The 19,706-nt window shown below is 48.6% G+C and overlaps 3 protein-coding genes across 11 annotated transcripts in view; all 3 read left to right on the plus strand.

Moving 5' to 3' along the window:
• The first annotated feature begins 547 nt into the window (after positions 1–547).
• slc39a6 (solute carrier family 39 member 6) lies at positions 548–18,811 on the plus strand. 9 transcript variants are annotated; one of them, XM_028427377.1, is made up of 13 exons: positions 911–927; positions 1,623–1,989; positions 2,436–2,631; positions 2,727–3,219; positions 3,306–3,462; positions 3,549–3,650; positions 3,972–4,141; positions 4,238–4,426; positions 4,552–4,636; positions 4,913–5,317; positions 5,421–5,501; positions 5,633–5,823; positions 6,338–6,490. In XM_028427377.1, exons 3-13 carry the CDS (start codon positions 2,438–2,440, stop codon positions 6,488–6,490), a joined length of 2,220 nt encoding a protein of 739 aa, XP_028283178.1. In that variant the 5' UTR covers positions 911–927; positions 1,623–1,989; positions 2,436–2,437. The 9 variants fall into 9 exon arrangements, 8 of the variants coding, with proteins under 8 accessions (XP_028283179.1, XP_028283181.1, XP_028283178.1 ...); XM_028427379.1 differs by having other exon boundaries at positions 1,710–1,989; XM_028427378.1 differs by lacking the exons at positions 911–927; positions 1,623–1,989 and adding an exon at positions 548–714.
• Positions 8,960–16,111, plus strand: LOC114449771 (zinc finger protein 709-like). Its single transcript, XM_028427606.1, has 5 exons — positions 8,960–9,176; positions 9,865–11,189; positions 12,029–12,038; positions 12,098–12,298; positions 14,302–16,111. Exons 1-5 carry the CDS (start codon positions 9,002–9,004, stop codon positions 15,453–15,455), a joined length of 2,865 nt encoding a protein of 954 aa, XP_028283407.1. The 5' UTR covers positions 8,960–9,001; the 3' UTR covers positions 15,456–16,111.
• Positions 17,023–19,706, plus strand: part of LOC114449773 (uncharacterized) — a 63,630-nt gene continuing 60,946 nt past the window's right edge. Inside the window, exon 1 of the mRNA XM_028427608.1 lies at positions 17,023–17,052. The gene's annotated coding sequence lies outside the window, so the exon portion shown is untranslated. The remainder of the gene's footprint in view (positions 17,053–19,706) is intronic.

A 19,706-nucleotide genomic window follows, 5' to 3' on the forward strand; every position in this document is an offset into this window, starting at 1 on the left:
ACGGTGTGTCCGTCGGCCTCTTTCCTCCCTAAAAACCTCTGCTGGCGGTTTCTCCGTCTAATCCTCCGTCCCTGCAGTCAGACCTGGACAGGACAGGACTGTCACATGCTCCCAAAGCTCAGTCACATGCTGCCAACTGATGTCCTCCTTCACAGCAGGCTGCAAGTCCTCTGATGCATTCACGGACTCTGAGGACATTTGTGTTTGTGTGTGTTTGTTTGTTTGTGGATGTTTGTGGACATTTAACTTTATTTACTGTGTGTGTGTGTGTGTGTGTGTGTGTGTTGTTCTCTCTCTCTCTCTCTCTCTCTCTCTCTCTCTCTCACACACACACACACACACACACACACACATTTTCAAGTAATAAACATAATAATAATAAAACATCGGTTGTGTTTCTACGTTCTAGTAAAATGCTCTTTGTGTTGTTTGTTTCTAAATGTGTTGTATTTATTTACGACACGTGTCTGGTGATGTCACATGTTCGGCTCCTTCCTTCTGCAGATCTTCCTTCCTCCTCTTGTCTCTGCGTGGAGGTGTCTCAGATTTCCGGCCGCCCCTGAAGGCGCCACTCAGTCCTCATCCATCAGCCTTCGTTACCGGACAGCAGTGGACCGCGCGGCACCGGGAAGAGCTCACACATCCCAGGAGACGATCACACCCACCACGCGGACTCGCTGGAAGTCCTCCCCCGTGGATAAACGCCTTTTGCCGGTGAGCTTAGAGCCGCAGCGCGCCCGCTCCGGTCCGCCCCGCGCGGCGGCGGCGGCAGGGTTCAGTTTCCGGGTTTGCCTCCTTTGTGCACACGGCACCGGGCTGGTGCGGAGCGCACAAACGCAACGTGTTACTGTTTACCTCCAGTGTGTGTGTTTCAGGACCGACACGGACATGCGTGGCGGCGCAGATGAGCGTGATGTTTTTCCCACGGTTTGTTTTTTTTTTACCGGCGGACTGAGGCCGCGCCGCGGCGGCAGCACGAGGCCCGGGCCCGGGCCGCGGCCGCCTGGCAGCCGCCGTCTGTCGGCGTCCTCCAGAGAAACTCGGCGGAATGTCCGCGGGGCTAGCTGGGGCTAAGTCCTCCGCACAGAGGCCAGGGGCTGAGCTAGCGCTAGCCTCAGAGTGTTCATTAACATTACCAGCGCGGCTGTGTATTCGGTGCTAATGCAGCACGGTCCGGCGGGTTTAAGCTAGCTGCCAGCCGTCCCGCAGAAGCATCCGCTAACGTGGCTGCACCTGAACGCACCACTCCCCAAACTCCGTCCACGAAACGTTTAATTTGGACATTTCTGTCCGTGTGAGAGGATGTTCACGGTGGACATGAGATCAACACGTTCCCCGGAACATGTTGTTCTGTTCCGCTCCACACAGGAAACTGTGTTCTCGGTCACACATCTGTGTCCGTAAACGCCTCTTCCCAGGGAGCTTTAAAGGATCCCCTGTTATCTGAGACAGATGTTCTGTCTTTAGGTTGTTCGGTGGTTCTTAGAATGAACCGTGTGCTGTGTGTTGTTCAGATTAGGATTAAATTGGATTAAATATTGACCCTGAAATGCTCGTTAGGCATCATTTTATTGTTTTACATCACTTCAGAGTTAAACTTTACGTCTGCACATGATTTACAGGACTGTGGTCAGTGGAAAAACACAGTCAGCTGTTCCACTTCCCTGCACCGAAAATAAACACCTGATCCCACTCTTTGTGATTCAAAGAGCTGCTGACATGACCAGAAGGTTGGAGGGTTTAACAGGAACTGAACCTGTGGGCGGTTGATCCGGTCAGACGAGCTGCACCATGGCGTCACCTTCAGGAAACTTCAGAATTAGTCAACATTAGTGTTGCAGGTGCATGATTCATCCAACAGCAGGCAGGGACCCAAACGCCTCAGACCTGTGAATCCGAAGAGATACAGACGGCACAGATTCTCTAACAGAGATCTCAGAATATTCAGATTTTTTTATTATTCTGGGTTTAAAAGTTTTTTTAAAGGTTGTGAGTAGAACTTTGTGTCTTTCTTTAAAAAACCAACAACTTTATGTAAAGAAAATTCACATATCTTTGCTTAAATTTGCACCTTTATAATCTGAGAATAGTTTTTCTGTCTTACAGATAATGTATGACTTTCTGTTTCTGAATTTATGACCACATAATCTCAGAAAATAATTAATTCCCTAAAAAATGTTCTGGTAAACTTTAAATAATTTCAATGAATTATGTTTTGCTCTAACACATGATAAGCCTTTCAGGTGTTTTGCAGTTGAAACAAAAGCAGGAAGCAGATTATTCCGGGCTTTTGTCTTAACTTGGACAGTTTCAGATTATGTCGGAGTTGTTGCAGCAGCTTTAATCCCGTCTTTGTCGGGCTGGCGTGCAGCAGCAGCTGTTCTAACGTTACATGTTTTACATTGTGTGTAATAAGCTTCCTGTTTCCTCTGCAGAGATGATGGAGGAGGCGATGAGAGCGGCGGCGCTCGCTCTGATGCTGCTCTTCGTCGTGAGCGCCGGGTCGGCCAGTTCAGACTGCGGCCCGTCCACCACGGAGGCGAGCGGTGACGCCCGCGTCCTGTCGGCCGTGGTGGACGCTCAGAGAGCTGAGCGGAGCCAGAGGCAGCACCTGGAGGCTCTGTTCAACAGGTGAGCCGGCGGCGGGTTTACACTGACACCGAGCTTCCTGTGTTCACCGAGCGGGCGCCGCAGGTGTGATGGGTGTGTGTGATCTAACCCGACAGGTACGGAGAGAACGGCACCATCTCTCTGGCGGGTCTGAAGCGCCTCCTGCAGAATGTGGGCCTCGACCGCATCCGCACTGTCATGGTGAAGCACCACGAGCAACCGGGACACCATGACCACCATGACCATGAAGACCACCCCCACCACCACCATCATCATCATCATCATGACAACAACTCCCATCACCACAAGCACGACCACGGCGACTCTTCACAGTCCAAGACATTTTCAAAGAAGACTGAAAATCAGGACGTGCCGGGGAAGAAGAGCGAGGACTCGGGCGGTCACCTCAAGCTGTATGATAAAAGAACTGCACCGGTGGCTCAGGAGGGCGGCACCACGGCGCCATACAGCGCCAAGCTGCTGGTGAAGCCGCAGGACCGGCCGAGTCCTGCAGGGGAGCAAACCACGGGGACGACCACGGAGAGCCACATACAGGAAACCGCTGTGGACCAGGATCACCTCCAAAACCACAGCCTGGACGGAGCAGAGGTACAGCACGGTGTCAGGACCATTGATTAAAATACTCCATAAACACATCCACATATCACACACAGTGTCTTGTGTCCTCCCTGCAGTGTCTGAACGCCTCCAGCATCCTCTCCTCACACGGGATGTCTCAGGAGGCCGGCGTGACGCTCGGAGACTTCAGCTTCCTCTGCCCCGCCCTCCTCAACCAGATCGACGGGGGAGCCTGCATCCTGCACGGAGACGCCTCCGAGCACGAGGAGAGAGGTGGGAACCCCCTCAGCAGGGACAGAGGCACCAGCTGCGGTGTTTTTGTAGGTTTAAAACTCATTTACTGTCTCTGTGTTTTTTAGAGCATAAGCACCACAGACATGCTCATGGTCACCATGGAGACCACAACCGCTCTGACCACAGTGAGCGCAGCGGAGGCGAGAACAGCAGGAACATCACGATAGGTAGGATCCGCTCATCTGTGATGGGAGGAAGGTTTGTCATGTGACCGCTGGTCAAACATGGCTTCCTGCTTTATGAGTGCACATGCTTTATTTTTGATTTATCACGTGATGCGTTCAAAGACCATGGAAGAGGTTCATGTCTGACAGCTCTGTGTGCTTTAACAGATGTTTCAACATACGATGCTTTCAGGAACCTTGTATAACCAGGAATCTTGAACACCTGACTGTTTACATCTGCTGGTGTCAACAGAGGTTTTGAAGCAGCTTACCTGAAGCTCTTGTGTGTCTGTGTGTGTGTCTGTGTGTGTGTGTGTGTTGCAGCGTGGGTTGGCGGGTTCCTCTCCATCACCATCATCAGCCTGCTCTCCCTGCTCGGCGTCGTCCTCATCCCGCTCATGAACAGAGTCTTCTTTAAGTTCCTCCTCAGCTTCCTGGTGGCGCTGGCCGTGGGAACGCTGAGCGGCGACGCCTTCCTGCACCTCATCCCCCACGTGAGTCACATGTTGTCAGGTCAAGTGAAGCGCCGGTGTGTCTCCCCCCCCCCCCCCCCCAGCTATGCTAAGCTAACCACCTGCTTCTGTCATCAGGCTCAGGGAGGTCACCATCACCACCACGAGGATGCCTTGGTGGAGGAACATCATGTCCTCCATGATGAGCGGGAGGAGGACCTGGATGCGGTGTGGAAGGGTCTGACGGCCCTGAGCGGGGTCTACTTCATGTTTCTTATCGAACACTTCCTGACGCTGGGAAAGATGTACAAAGACAAGAAGCAAAAGGTCCTAAAGAAGACCGCTGACGATGTTCACACTGATACAATGTGTCCAGTAATATTGATTTTTATACAATCCACGTGTTTCTGGACCGTCGTGTTTATCTGAAAGTGTCGTTGCTGTCCTCACAGATCCAGAAGAAGTGGGAGCAGAACGACAAAGCAGATCCAGAGAAGCAGCCTGCTCTGGGGGAGAACGACCTGAAGCCAAGTGAAGGTGAGAGCCACTGAGGTTTCCAGGCCAAGGCAGGACTTTGAACACACCACAAAGCAGCAGAAATAAAATCACAGAAATGTAACATCATATTTTTTTAAATACTCGACTAATACTTTTGCAGCATGTTTTGAAGAAGGTGATGGTCACATGAACCCCTCTGCCTCATTTCGTGTACAAGAGCAAAAAGCTGCAGAAACGTCTGTGAGCTCAGCTGAGGGTGAAGCTGATGGAGCTGACGCAGGTGGAGGAGTTCATCTCTTTTCTCTCCGTCCTCAGATGTGGAGACGAACGGCGCCGGTACGTTTGGCGACCACTCGAGCAGCCTGCACAGTGGCGGCGGCACGGCGGAGGAGGAGCAGGTGATGTTGGCGCCGCAGGTGTCCGTGGTGTCGCCGCAGGCCTACGGCCGGGCGTCGGACACCACCGCCTACACCGCAGAGGACTGCGAGAACAAGTGCCACTCCCACTTCCACGACACGGTGGGCCAGGCTGACAGCATGCACCACCACCACCACGACTACCACCACATCCTGCACCACCACCACTCCCAGAACCACCACCCGCACAGCCACTCCCACTCCTACTCGGAGCAGCACTTCCAGCAGGCCGGCGTGGCGACGCTCGCCTGGATGGTCATCATGGGGGACGGACTGCACAACTTCAGTGACGGCCTCGCCATCGGTGAGTGGCTCTACACGGAGACACCACCCACAGAATGGGGCTAGCGCCTCTGTTAGCATGTTGTTAAGCTACCAGTCAGGATAAACTTTATGTGTCGCTGCAGGCGCGGCCTTCACGGAGGGTCTGTCCAGCGGTCTGAGCACGTCTGTGGCCGTCTTCTGCCACGAGCTGCCTCACGAGCTCGGTAAGATGTCTGCCTCTTACAGTGTTACAGTCATGCTGCTGCTGTCATCAAAGGCCTGTGAACACCCAGAATGCACTGGGCTGGTTGCTGCTCCAAACAGCTGATCAGAGTAACTCTGCTGTGTTTCCCAGGTGACTTTGCGGTGCTTCTGAAGGCCGGCATGACGGTGCGTCAGGCCATCCTGTACAACGTGCTGTCAGCCATGATGGCCTACCTTGGCATGGTGACGGGCATTTTGATCGGACACTACGCTGAGAACATCTCCATGTGGATATTCGCCCTCACGGCGGGACTCTTCATGTACGTGGCCCTGGTGGACATGGTGAGTCAGCCTCCTGCTCAGCCAATCAGAAGCGAGTGTGTGTGATCTGTCACTGCACAGACAAGAAAGACAAGAAATACAAGTCGGGAAGAGCTGTGTGTCGGCGCTGTGAGGTCCAGTCAGCAGCATCTGTTCTGGTCCAACTCTCAGCCTTCAGGGCCAGGTGGCCCCACACACACACACACACACACACACACACACACACACACACACACACTCAGGAGAGCTGAGCTGTCACAGTCAGCTGCTTCAGCCTCTGCTGACTTCTGGTGGCTGCTGCCTCACACTGCATCAATTTTTTTCATTATTCATAATTAGTTTTTTTTCTGTAAAAACCACCTGACACTGTGGAGCAGGCAGAGGGGCAGTGGATGGTCAGCATCCATGACTACATGGGCTGATAACGTGACCTGAACCTCCTGTCCCACAGGGGGCGCTCTGCAGACAGCCCTGCATGAATGCAGATCAGTTGAGCTGACTCTTTCTCTCTTCTTCTCTTCTTTCCGTCTTCGAGGTGCCTGAGATGTTACACAATGATGCCGGCGACCACGGCTTCAGCCACTGGGGCTTCTTCCTCCTCCAGAACGCCGGCATCCTGCTGGGCTTCTGCATCATGCTGCTTATCGCCGTCTTCGAGCACAAAATCCAGCTGGACCTGGGATACTGAGCGAGCGGCGCTCGGAGCAGAGCTGCACCTGCATTCCAGCCCTGTCTGTTTTTATTATTATTATTATTATTTAGTTTTCACATCAAGTTCAAACCGGAGAAGCCATGAGGTCGTCGCCGTGGTTACCACCTCGGTGTGGATCAAGGAAACGGAAGCGTCTACTTTTCTCTTTTCTTTGTTAAACGTGCAGCTGGAGTTTGTCTGAAACACGACAGCAGCCGCGTGGAATCTGATGTATGTGTTTTTATGTTTCTGCTGGTGCGAGTGGAACCACCTGATCTGTGTTAGTGGGTCACAGCGGTGTGGTGAGGCGCTCTGACCCAACAACGATGCTACACCACAGTCTGCGTTTGTGAGGAAATCATTCTCTTTGTCATCAAGTCTAAAATAACTTTTTGAAAAATAACTGATGTCGACGTCCGGATGGCTGCCGGCTGCCAGTCAGTGTGACCTTTCCCTTTATTATGTGTAACCGTCAGCAGGATTGTGCATTAGCGCCACCTGCTGTGACAAAGCATGAGGAGGAAGTTCACACGTCACGATCCTTTGTTTGTCTCCAGCATGAGATGATGTTTTATCTGTAAATATTGTCCTCGGAGACATCTGCACCATTTTTCTGTGCTTTCCTCTGTCGGCCTTTGTCGTCATGACTACCACGCTTGTGTGGACTTGAGCTGGACGTCCAGTGAAGTCCAGCCCGGTGAAGAACCGCCCGCGTGACTCTGTTCTCAGCGAGTTCAGCAGCGAAACCTCCAACATTCCAAAACTGAGAGAGACAAACGAATGACTGCTCTTATTATTTTAACTCTTCACAGGCTGGAAGCAGGACGTCTGAGCAGACTGCCGTTGTGTTGCTGCTTCTTTGTGTTCAGTGTGTTGTGTTTTTGGTGGAGCTGCTTTAAGCCATGTCGTGTCACTGCAGGAGGTCCTTCATCTCAGTGAGGAAGAGTGTGATGAAGGGCGTCTGTGGTACTGATCCAGTTCTGAACAGCCTCCTATGTTCCGCTCAGGCAGCGGGAATCCGTCCGTTCACTGCAGCTGCTGGGGTGGAGCAGACGGGGGCTGGATGTGGGTCATGATGAGCTGAAGCTGTCGCTGCCTGATTTACTGAAACGTTTTGCAGTTTGAGACGACGCAGTTCCAGGCAGGACTGTGGTGCTGCTGTTCTTTCAAAGGAAAACGTTTCCTTGTTCGATGAACAAATGAAGGAAATGAAGTGTGTGCTCAGCCAGGCATTGGTGCAGGTTTGCCTCCCTGTGAGGCCGTGTTTGTAGTTTTGCTTCTTGACATTTGTGACCGCTGTAAGTGTGCGCCGCTCTCTAGCCGCCTCATGGGGTGCTGATCTGCAGCGTCTGATGGTGGCTTTGTACGGAAGCCTGTGAGGCCTGTGTTTGTGGTCTCTGCACTTATTTTTGATGTTTATTTTGGCGCCGGGTGTGGACCATGGGAGGATCCACTTCCTGCAGGCGTTGATGAGTCTAACTCTTCGTTGTTTTTGCTTCATGTCTGTGGAGCCGGAGCCGTTTTCACCTGTTTTTCTGTGTGAGGTTACGTTTAATGTGGCAGCTGAAGAGAAAACACGTCTTTTAGTCTTTGTTACAGTGTTCCTGTCCAGCCTGAATGTTAATGTCAGCTTGATGTTTTTCTGTCTCTGACAGCACATTAGGGCCATATGTTACAGAAATAGGTAAAGAATAAAATCACAAAGTAAAAACAGACTCCTCTGAGCCGGAGCTTAGAAGACACATCTTGATTTTCTTCCTCTTGGTATAGTGTATAGCGTGTGTGTATATACTGTACTTTACTGTGCTGGTCTGTTTCACCCACCATGCTGTCTGTTGTGAAGATGTCTACTGTTGTATTTAACACAAAGGAATTGTGTAGATTTAAACATGTTTGTGTCTGAAGGGAAGACGAGCAGCTCTACAGTAAAGTTTCATTCAACTGCAGCAGATTGTCTTCATTAAAGTGGCGACAACGAACATCAGGCTGTCAGTTACAGACCAGGAAGCCAAGCCGTCACGGCTTCAAAGCAGAGAGTGATGTCACAGCGGCTTCAGGTCAGGACAGAGCTGCGTCAGCAGGAGCAGACCGAATCTCCACATACTGAAGTATGTAAGGAGTAAGGAGAAAAACACATGTAGGAGTACAGAAGAGTCAGTTGGAGGTGAATCCTCCCGGGTTTACATCCCAGAGAGCTGGAGGTACTTTATGAAAATGTGAATAAATCTGTCCTGTTACAAACTTCTTTTTTAGAAAAGAAGAGGACAAAGAAAAAACAAAATGTCAGCCCGGGTTATTTTAATGACCATAATTTTTTCATAAATAAGATAAAAAAACACAAATAGCAGACATCGTTATTTATAACAAACAACTTTAAATATGCCAAGAATAAGAAAAAAAAAACATATTTTATAAATGCATAAACCGGAACATGGTGGTTTGGCGTCCGGCGGAAGTGACGTCAGAGCAGCGCCGGCAGCAGCTTCCGTGTTTGTGTTTGTGAGTAAAATGTCTGCGGTCCAGACTCTGAGAGAGTTCATGAACGAGCGGCTGACCGCTGCTGTGGAGGAGATCTTCACGTTCTTCGAACACACTGTGGTCCAGTACGAGCAGGAGCTGCACAGCCAGCGCAGGCTGCTGGAGGAGGTCATCAGCAAGCCCGACGTACAGCTGCTCATCACCGGTACGAAGCCCCGACACCGCCTCTCTCTCACTGACCAGCGGAGGATACACAGACGCCGGGTTAAGCTGTGTGTGTGTGATAGCCAGATTTGAAAATAGGTCTGGACGGATCCAGTTTACAAGCTGTCCTAACATACACCCGCGGACATGCTGACAGGGCTAGTGTGATGCAGCTAACTGTGAGCTAGCTGTTAGCTTCCACAGACTGAGGTGCGTCAGTGAGTCTTTGTGGCTTCATGTCGGGTCTCTGCTCTGTGGTGTCTTTAAAAAGAACATCAGACCAGAGACCGTTCACAGTGACACCAGCCTCTCACTGCTCCATCACCGCAGCTGGTTTATTGTTTGATCATTACCTGCAGCGCAGATGCTGAGGATTCTTCATGCAGGAATACAGTTCAACAAAGACTGGATAAACATGGACGACGTGACGGCTCCAAAACAGGCGGAGCACCACAGTACAGGTCATGCTTGAGGAGGGACAAACTGACCCAGCTAAAAACTAAAGGACTCCTCAAATGAGAAGGTTTATGGCTGGTTAGCTAGTTTTATCACACTGATCTGAGTTCAAATTCTCTGATTTTTATACTGTTGTATGTAATCAATTAGTTATTGTGTTTAGGCAGCACATCAAATTCCAGGTGTTAGCACCCCAACTCACCCTGACACTGATTTTTGTTGTGTCTGTCCAGCAGAGCTCTCGCAGCGGCATGACCATCAGGAGGAGGAGCTTCTGTTCAGCCAGCAGCTCTGTAGCCAGAGGAGGAACCCCAGTCTGGACCAGGAGCAAGTAGAACCTCCACAGATAAAAGAGGAGGAGGAGGAGGAAGGATGCAGCAGTCAGGAGGCAGAGCAGCTTGTCCTGAAGCAGGAGGCGGATCCCTCTGTGGTGACTCCTCCTTATGAATCTGAACCAATCAGAGAGCAGCTCCTCTCTCAGGATCAGGAACAAAGCCAGCATGTGGACTCTGGATCTAAGCAGGTGTGTTACCTGTGCAACACCTGTGGGGAACGATTTACAGCTTTGTCGATGTTTAAAAAACACGCAGCCAGACACAAAGAGCAGCCACACAGCTGCACAATATGTGGGAAAGGTTTCAGCAAAGCTACTAATCTCACGGCCCACATGAGAATTCACACAGGGGAGAAGCCGTATTCTTGTAAAACATGTGGGAAGAGCTTCAGTAAAGCTACGAATCTCACAGGCCACATGAGAACTCACACAGGGGAGAAGCCGTATTCTTGTAAAACATGTGAGAAAAGTTTCAGTCGAAGCGATGCATTAAATGTCCACATGAGGACACACACGGGTGATCGGCCATACTTTTGTAAGATCTGTGGGAAAACGTTCACCGACTTATCGGCATCTCGACAACATACAGCCATCCACACGGGTGACAGGCGCTGCCCCTGCTCCATCTGTGGGAAAAGGTTCATCAGTAGGTCGCTTTTGAACAGTCACATGCGATCGCACACAGGAGAGAAGCCCTACTCTTGTAAAATATGTGGTAGAAGTTTGAGTCACCGCAGCAGCTTAAACGCCCACATGAGGATTCACACAGGAGAGAAGCCGTACCCCTGCGAGACCTGCGGAAAGTCATTTTCTTTCTTGTCAGCTTATAAAAGTCACATGAGATCTCACTCAGTGGAGAAGCCGCACTCCTGTACAATATGTGGGAAAAGTTTCCTTCACAATTCTGGCCTTATTAGCCACATGAGGATTCACAGGGACGAGGAGCCGTGTTGCTGCGCAACATGTGGAGAAAGCTTCCCTCATAATACAGCTTTAAATGCCCACATGAGGAGTCACGCAGTGAAGAAGCTGTACTCCTGTGAGACCTGCGGGAAAACACTGTCTTTCATGTCGGCGTATAAAAATCACCTAAACGAGCACAGAGTGGAGAAACCATACGCCTGTACAAAGTGCGACATGTGTTTCAGTGAGAGCAGCAGTTTAGCAATACACATTAGAGTCCATGCAGAAGGAGGAGGAGAAACATCTGTGAAGAAAACAGGTTTAAAAACATGAATGAACTTTAAGAGTTAAATTAAAGGCAGCGATCGGCTCATTTTATTTCCTACAGCATCACAGACTGTGACCACACACAGTGATGGCATGTGTGTGTGGATGTAGTGAGACTGTCAGACAGGAGCTCAGTAACATGAAAGCAGATCATTTATTTATTTGATGATGAATTATATAAAGTATCTTGTTTGAATGAACTGTGCCTGAGTTTGTTGTTATTATTATTTATGTATTGTTATAATAAATCACCTTGAGGTCAAACAGCTTCACAGTTTACAAGAAACCAGGACCAGGGGAGAGGGATTATGAGGTGAGTCTTATAACTGGGTAACACAGTGTGGAGGCACAGAAGTTCTATATGGAGAGAACCTGTCATATAGGGGGCGCTCTTCTGACAGTCCACAATGAGAAGAGCTCAAAAATGTAAAGTTCATGGAGTTCAAAGAAAAACTGATCGTACTCATGTTTAAAAACAACATAAAGTTCCATTTTTAGATTGTGTACACATATCAATAAACAACTTGTTCTATAACTATCAGTGACGTCACCACGAGCCTGATAGGACACCTCCAACCAGGCTGCCATGGAGGCAGGACCTCCTGTCCCCGGCAGTCCTAATCTGAACTGACCAATCAGCAGCCGTTAGCAGCATGCTAGTGTTTGATGGGCTACACTAGTTTAGCTTTCAGAAAGATGAAAGGACGTTTTTTCTTTCTTCGTTTTTAATAGATAATCAATCATGTGTTTGTAAATTATCATTAAATATTATTATATAACATAATATATATATTATTATTATTAGTATAACCTCGCTCCTGACTGTCCCACAGCGCCCTCTACGTGAACAGCAGGCTCTGGCTTCAGGCGGAAGTGACGTCCGGCGGAAGTGCCGTCAGCAGCTTCCGTGTTTGTGTTAGTGAGTAAAATGTCTGCGGTCCAGACTCTGAGAGAGTTCATGAACGAGCGGCTGACCGCTGCTGTGGAGGAGATCTTCACGTTCTTCGAACACACTGTGGTCCAGTACGAGCAGGAGCTGCACAGCCAGCGCAGGCTGCTGGAGGAGGTCATCAGCAAGCCCGACGTACAGCTGCTCATCACCGGTACGAAGCCCCGACACCGCCTCTCTCTCACTGACCGGTGTTCCAGTTTAACTGGGGATCATGTCGACTGGTGATATTTGTTTACATTCCAGGCAACCAGATGTGCTTGGTGTTGGCCTCCGCAGATTCGTCACAATCCGAGACCACTCCTATGCTGTGTGGCCGTCAAATGTTGCAAGATATAGATATCCGCGTTGAATAAAAAACAGCCGTCCTGTCGATACCGTGCACAGAAAGTAATGTAAACGTGCTTATAAAACAAAACAGCCACATGTATAAATAAAGCCCCATGCAGGATTCGAAACTCTGCACAACAGCAATATGATTACCAACCCAGCGTCGTATTCTCTGCACCACGGACAAGCTACTGTCTCCTGTTGCTTTACCTGCACATATCTCCTTCACGGTGTTGGCCGTTCAACACACGTGAGTGATGCGGTGAACACGCCCATGTTAACCAGTGACAGTCACAACTTAACATGTGCAGATGACCCTCTTTAAAAGCGAAATAAACCAACACAAAGCAGCGTTTTACACAGCGAAACTCAGCTATAGGGAAGAATACACAAGCACGGACACCGTCACGTTGAATGGATTTGATGTGAACCATGTGAAATATGTAACTCTGGCCTTTTTGATCGGACCACCGAACTACAGCCACCATTCAAAACATAAGCAGCGCTGTGTGTCACAGCGACGCTGGTATTGTGAAGAACATTCAAAGACAACCACCACGACGTGACCAGAGTCCAGTTATCATCTTCCATGGTGCCCTATAAAGGAGCTAAATGCAGCTTTATCCCAATATCTGTGGTTGATTCTGTCACTCGCTCACATTTAGGCGGCGAGGTTAACGCGCCCATGTCAACTAGTGACAGTCACAACTTAACATGGCCCGACTTCTGTATCCTCAAAAACAAACGATCGTCTCACACAGCAAACTCAGGTGATGTAAAAACACACAGACATGGCCACCGAGGACACAGACCGTGGGCTGACAGCGTTTTTTGGGTTCGGTGTAAACATTTAGAGCTAGTTTAAAGCTCTGTTTGATTACACTGCTGAGCCACAGACACCGGAAGCGAAATGCACCTTTCAAAATAAGAGCAGGTGGCATGCACAGCCACCCCAGAAGAAACTACACACAATATGTATCGTTACTTGTGTTTGTTTGTATGTATGCACTAACGATACAAATTGTTTAAATTGTTTACGGTAGTTATCAAACAAACACACAAAAGTACAAGTAGAGATATGTGCAGGTAAAGCAACAGGAGACAGTAGCTTGTCCGTGGTGCAGAGAATACAACGCTGGGTTGGTAATCATATTGCTGTTGTGCAGAGTTTCGAATCCCGCATGGGGCTTTATTTATACATGTGGCTGTTTTGTTTTATAAGCACGTTTTCATTACTTTCTGTGCACGGTATCGACAGGACGGCTGTTTTTATTCAACGCAGATATCTATATCTTGCAACATTTGACGGCCACACAGCATAGGAGTGGTCTCGGATTGTGACGAATCTGCGGAGGCCAACACCAAGCACATCTGGTTGCCTGGAATGTAAACAAATATCACCAGTCAACATGATCCCCAGTTAAACTGGAACAGCGGTACCAACACAGTGATGTTTTAATTAATTGGGTTAAATATGTACCACGTGACCCAGTGACTCCAAACCAGAACAGATCTTTAAGTTCTTCTATTTCATCTCTACAGATTTTGTAGATTGTAATGTTTGATTTTTAAATAGCTTCAATCATGTGATCAAGTGAATCCAAACTAAGCTGAATCATAGTCCTGCACGAGACACACACCTTTTATGTTGTTTAGTTTAATTTATTTCAGTAGCTTCATGGTCAGGTGAAGGTTTGTGTAACACTCAACTACTAAGTACAAACATGTTTCTCCTGTTATGTGTATCATGTCTGTTTTGTCTGTTTTCTTACAAAATGACTCTAAAGTCAAAATATGATTCTAACTGACTAAAACTCACATGTTCAGCAGAACTCTCACAGCAACATGACTGTCAGGAGGAGGAGCGCCTGCCAGACCAGCAGAGGGTCTCCAGTCTGGACCAGGAGGACCCTCCAGGAATTAAAGAGGAGGAGGAGGAGGAAGGATACAGCAGTCAGGAGGCAGAGCAGCTTGCCCTGAAGCGGGGGGCGGGTCCCTCTGTGGTGACTCCTCCTTGTGATGAATCTGAACCAATCAGAGAGCAGCTCTGCTCTCACAGCTCTCAGGATCAGGAAGAAAGCCAGCATGTGGACCCAGGCTCAAAGCGTGCGTGTTACCTGTGCAACACCTGTGGGGAGCGATTTGTAGCGTTGTCAACCTTTAAAAAACATGCAGCCACACACAAAGAGCAGCCACACAGCTGCACAACATGTGGGAAAGATTTCAACACTGTTAGCAACCTGACTGTCCACATGAGGACTCACACAGGAGAGAGGCCCTTTTCCTGCAAAACATGTGGGAAAGATTTCAACACCAGCAGCAACCTGACTGTCCACATGAGGACTCACACGGGCGAGAAGCCGTATTCATGCAAAATGTGTGGGAAGAGTTTCAGTCGAAATGATGCGTTACAAATCCACATGAGAAGTCACACGGGCGATCGGCCATACTTCTGTAAGTTTTGTGGTAAAACGTTCACCGACTCCTCAACTCTGAGAAGACACACAGAGCTGCACACGGGCGACAGGTGCTGCCCCTGCCCCGTCTGTGGGAAGCGATTCAGCAACACGTCGCTGTTGACGAGTCACATGCGATCTCACACGGGCGAGAAGCCTTTCTACTGTGAAGTGTGTGGGAAGAGCTTCCGTCACAGTGCTGGCTTGAACGCCCACATGAGGATTCACAGAGGCGAGAAGCCGTATTTTTGTAAATTATGTGGGAAAAGTTTCCATCACAACACCGGCCTGAACGCCCACATGAGGCTCCATGCAGGTGAGAAGCCGTTCACCTGTGACACCTGTGGCCAGTCGTTTTCTACCTCAGCAGCCTGTGAAAATCACATGAAAGAGCACACGGTGGAGAAACCGTACACCTGCACAACGTGCAGCATGAGCTTCAGTCAGCACAGAAACTTAGAGATACACATGAAGGCCCATGGAGAGCACGGCGGAGGAACATCTGTGGAGGGAAACAGTCTGTGAAACTCGGATCCTTCAGGGCTTCAGCATCACTGTTCAGTCTGAAACAGGAAGTAACACACAGAATGTGCTGTTATTTGACAGAACAGAAGCACCACTTTAAAAAGCTCCTTCTTTGAACTCATTGTGACTTGGAAGCAGTTCAGCTGCTGTCAGGCTGTGCAGCACAGACTCTGTCAGCAGGGGGCGCTGTTGTGTTGGTTGTAATGGATGAAATGGAATGTTGTGTGTGGAGAAAACCTGCAGACGCTCAGCTGCTGTCTTTGTTGAACTGACGTGTGAAGGTTTGCAGTGAAGGCTGTTTGTTGTGCTGTCAGCATGGACGGTGCAGGAGAAACACACAGCAGAGACACAACTGTCAACAACAACATGTCCACTGCTTTCTCTGAACAGACACTCAGGTTTGTTCTCCGACGGACTCTGAGTGAAGCTCTGCAGATGTTCTCCTGCTGTGAGTGCTGGGTGCTCCTGCATCATGCTGGTTTACAGTGTGGACAGAAGAACAGCCTGAGAGGAGGCGTCAGCACTCAGCCACAGGAACACAAAGCTGTGTCGGTGTTTGTGGTGTCTGAGCTGTGCTGAGAAATGTCACCATGTTCATGTTGTGTTGTGAGGTCCAGGTGGAAGCTGCTCGACTTGGTGATGATCAATAAAGCTGTTAGAAAAGGTTGTTGTTTCTGCTGCTTCCTGCTCCATCCTGATGTGAGTTATAGTCAGTAAACCTGTTCAGGTGAGCAGGCATCATGACCCCGAGTCATACTTGTGTGCTTCCCTTGTGTTCTCTCTCCCTCTCATTGATCAGAGGAGCAGATGAAGCGCCTCCACCTGTCTGTATGACCTCCCTACAATGCCTGGGCGAGCTCCTGATGAGGCAGCTTCAGTTCTTCCTCCACCACTGGTCCTAACTGCACAGGCTGATTTCACAGCAGTGGGACCTACTTGGAGTCACATGGTTTGGTTTCCACATACAGGGTATCTGTAAACACCAAGACTGTTGCTTCCTTTCTGCCTTCAGTTACATAAACAGTGTCTCCTCTGAAAACTCCAGCAAAAGTGGAGATTTCATTCGATCGATCGCATTCATGTTTGAATGTGACAAAAATCATCAATCTGCGCATCAACAGTGCGACCTTTTCATGTAGCACGGCTACCGGGTAGCGTTAGCATTTGTGTTGGTGTAAGCAGTGTTTACTCTGTCTCCATTTTTATATTTCCATCTAATGTAAATGAATACATCTCTCTGTGGGTCTGACTGTGGAGGAGCAGAGACATGTTAGTACGACGGCGTATTAAAAAAATATAAAAAATACTGACCCAGAAGATGGGGGGGGGGGGGTGTATACTGACAATATTCCGAAATTTATGGGAAGGCTCCGTCAGTAGAGCCAGGTCGGCAGCTGATTCATCAAACCTCCAACACCTGCCGGTCTGAATGTGGCTGATGTTTATGTTCGTGTTGATTAGTTGAACTCTTCACTCCTCTGACCAGTAGGATTTCACGATTTTACGAACCCGCCCAATCTGGCAGCAGACCGGTCAGCTGACTGCTCACAGTTCACTTTCAGTTTCAGTTCTGGTTGTGGCGCAGTTCTCCGTGAAGGTGAGTCTGACGTCTGTCTGTGTGTCTCAGTGAGGACTGTGTCAGTGTGTGTGTCTCAGTGTCCGAGTGAGGACTCTGTCTGTGTGTCTCAGTGAGAACTCTGTGTCTGTGTGTCTCAGTGAGGACTCTGTGTCTGTGTGTCTCAGTGAGGACTGTGTCTGTGTGTAAACTACTGGCCAAAGACTTTTTAAATATCATTGACTCTTTAATCTTGTACAGCGTGTCGTTGGTCCCACTCGAGCACGGCCACACCCTGTTCTTAGTTCTGACCCAGGGTATTTTTGTGGACTGCAGGTCTTAATGCCCAAAATCGGATTTTTTGGCGTTTACAAAATAATATGCTTTATAGACTGCTGTCACTCTCCTGTGTGAACGGACTGCGGCCCTGAAGTGACCCGCATGCGCAGAAGAGGACACGACGTCACACAATGTGCGCGTGTGTGACTTTGTTTAAGTTAATGTCCGATCGTAGCCGACATGATTACAATTAATATTAAGAAGAAGCCTGAGAAGGAAGAGAGCAGCAGCTGCTGTATGTGCAGCTGAGTGGGACAGTGATGTCACTGCTTTCAGCTGCGGATCCTTGTACCGCAGACGTAGAGGGGTTCAGTAAAGTTAGAAACAGATTGACAGATTCGAACTTCCGGGTTCAATAACTCACACAAGACACATTGTAAGGACACGTAAATGCGTGTGTCCCATCATGGTAGTGTAGACAACAAGCTACAGCCTAAATTTTGTCCAAACATGCCGTGATCATTTGTATGTGTGTCTATGCAGCGGAGGAGGAGAGTCGAGCGTCTAGGGACTGTCTACAAAGTGCAATACCGAAATAATAATGCTACAGAAATATTGCATAGCTTCTTTAATATACAATGTTGGACCACCGAATCGTCATCACAGGTCCAGACACCATCACTACACCCATTAGTTTGGTGTTGCCTGTTTTGGGGGAATTTATATTGCCTGTTTTGCTCAATAGAGCCAGTATTACCATGTATTGCAATACATAATACATAATGTTAAAGCAACGCATGGTAATACTGGACTCTTTTTAATCTTATAGTCTGAAATATTAGTATGTGTGTGTGTCAGACTGTTAATAATTCAACCATCAACCCTCCACAATTAATTCCTGGTGGTTATTCTACAACAAATAGAAAAAAAAAATCCATCCATCATCTGAACCTGCTTTGTCAGGGTCATTGGGGGCTGGAGCCTATCCCTGTATCTATAGGTGAGGGGCGGGTACACCCTGGACTGGTTAGAAAAAAAGATGGTTAAATACAAACGTAAGTTTGTCCAAATCTGACATAATATGCCTACTGGGTGTGTAGTGTATATGCAGCCTATGTATATAATTTACAACATTTATACAACAAATAGAAACAAATACATAGATACAGTCACAAAAATGTCTTTATTTAGTGTGACATATTGCACAAGTCACAGCTCCAAGGGGTCTCTTCTTTTGGAACTTGTGCAGCATTTAGTCCAAGGCAGTGTATGTGAAACCACCGTTTACATGTGTCACACTGGATCTATAAGGGGATAACAACAAAGACAACTAACTGAAAGTAGGAAAGAAAGTTTGTTTAACATTATATTGGAATGTTGGCCATGTCCAGTGAGTATAAATTATCCACCACTTGGACTGGCATTTGACAATTAACAATAAAGGAATAATTCCTACCCAAATAGCATCTTCAGCTGTTTTTGGCAAGTCTTCATTTCCACAGAAGGAACAGAAGCTTTCCCTGGAATCTGAAAAATGTAAGATAATGACAATAACAGGTATTACAACATAGTTTGTAGGAAGTGCCCAATATAATCATTTATTATGACACCTGATGCCTTGAGAATCTCTTCTGTCATATCTCTTCGCAAGTTTTGAAGAGATTCTTGTGATGATGTCAATGTCTCAAGATGTTTCTGGACACAAATGTAGCTCTTAGCGTAAGTTCAATCAGGAAGACTCTGTTTCCCATCAGTCACCATGTATCCCGATCCACTTCCTGATCTCTCTGCTTCTATCCGTCCCTCCTCTGCTCCCCCTCTCTTCCGCTCTCTTAGTCAGGTGCTTAATAGAAAGCACCTCCCTCACCAATCAGCTGTCGCTTTCCATCCCTCTCCTGACCAATCACAGCTTAGCACGAAATTTAAAAGTCTCCATCTCTTCTCCAGCTGTCTTCTGATCGAACCCGGCAACGATTCTGCGCTGCTCTACGCTGCAATCAACTGGCATTATTCCTCCTCCTGAACTCACTTAATAAACTTCAGATCCAAATTCTTCTCGCAGCGGCTCCCGCGGCCGGTAAAAGGAGCGAGAAGTCAGCCTCCTCTGCTCCCAGGGCTAAACGAAGGAACGCTTACTCTCCTGCTGCCGCTACTCCACTTATTCCCTCGACACGCTCAATCAAACACTGCCAGTGCCAGTCTTTGTTTCTTCAATCAGTCGACCTCCACCTGAATGCAGTCGTAGAGTCCACATCTCCTGCTCCTGCGGTCCCTGCCGATCCAGCCACTCGATCTCAGCCGCCGGTCTTCCGTTCTCCTCCACCATCTTCCTGCTACACTCTGGCGTCCGCTGGGCCTGCTCCTCCTATAGGTAGGCCCTTCATTTCGCAATCCGCTAACATATGAGGGCTTAATTC

This window comes from Parambassis ranga, chromosome 17 (genome assembly GCF_900634625.1).
Source record: "Parambassis ranga chromosome 17, fParRan2.1, whole genome shotgun sequence".
Classification (NCBI taxonomy): Eukaryota; Metazoa; Chordata; class Actinopteri; family Ambassidae; genus Parambassis; species Parambassis ranga.

Coding starts and splice junctions, on each gene's coding strand:
- slc39a6 (XM_028427371.1), top strand. CDS start 2,393: ATGTTTTACATTGTGTGTAATAAGCTTCCTGTTTCCTCTGCAGAGATG. Junction 3,463..3,548: donor CTCCGAGCACGAGGAGAGAG/GTGGGAACCCCC, acceptor TGTGTTTTTTAG/AGCATAAGCACCACAGACAT. Junction 3,651..3,971: donor CAGCAGGAACATCACGATAG/GTAGGATCCGCT, acceptor TGTGTGTTGCAG/CGTGGGTTGGCGGGTTCCTC.
- LOC114449771 (XM_028427606.1), top strand. CDS start 9,002: ATGTCTGCGGTCCAGACTCTGAGAGAGTTCATGAACGAGCGGCTGACC. Junction 9,177..9,864: donor CGTACAGCTGCTCATCACCG/GTACGAAGCCCC, acceptor GTGTCTGTCCAG/CAGAGCTCTCGCAGCGGCAT. Junction 12,299..14,301: donor CGTACAGCTGCTCATCACCG/GTACGAAGCCCC, acceptor TCACATGTTCAG/CAGAACTCTCACAGCAACAT.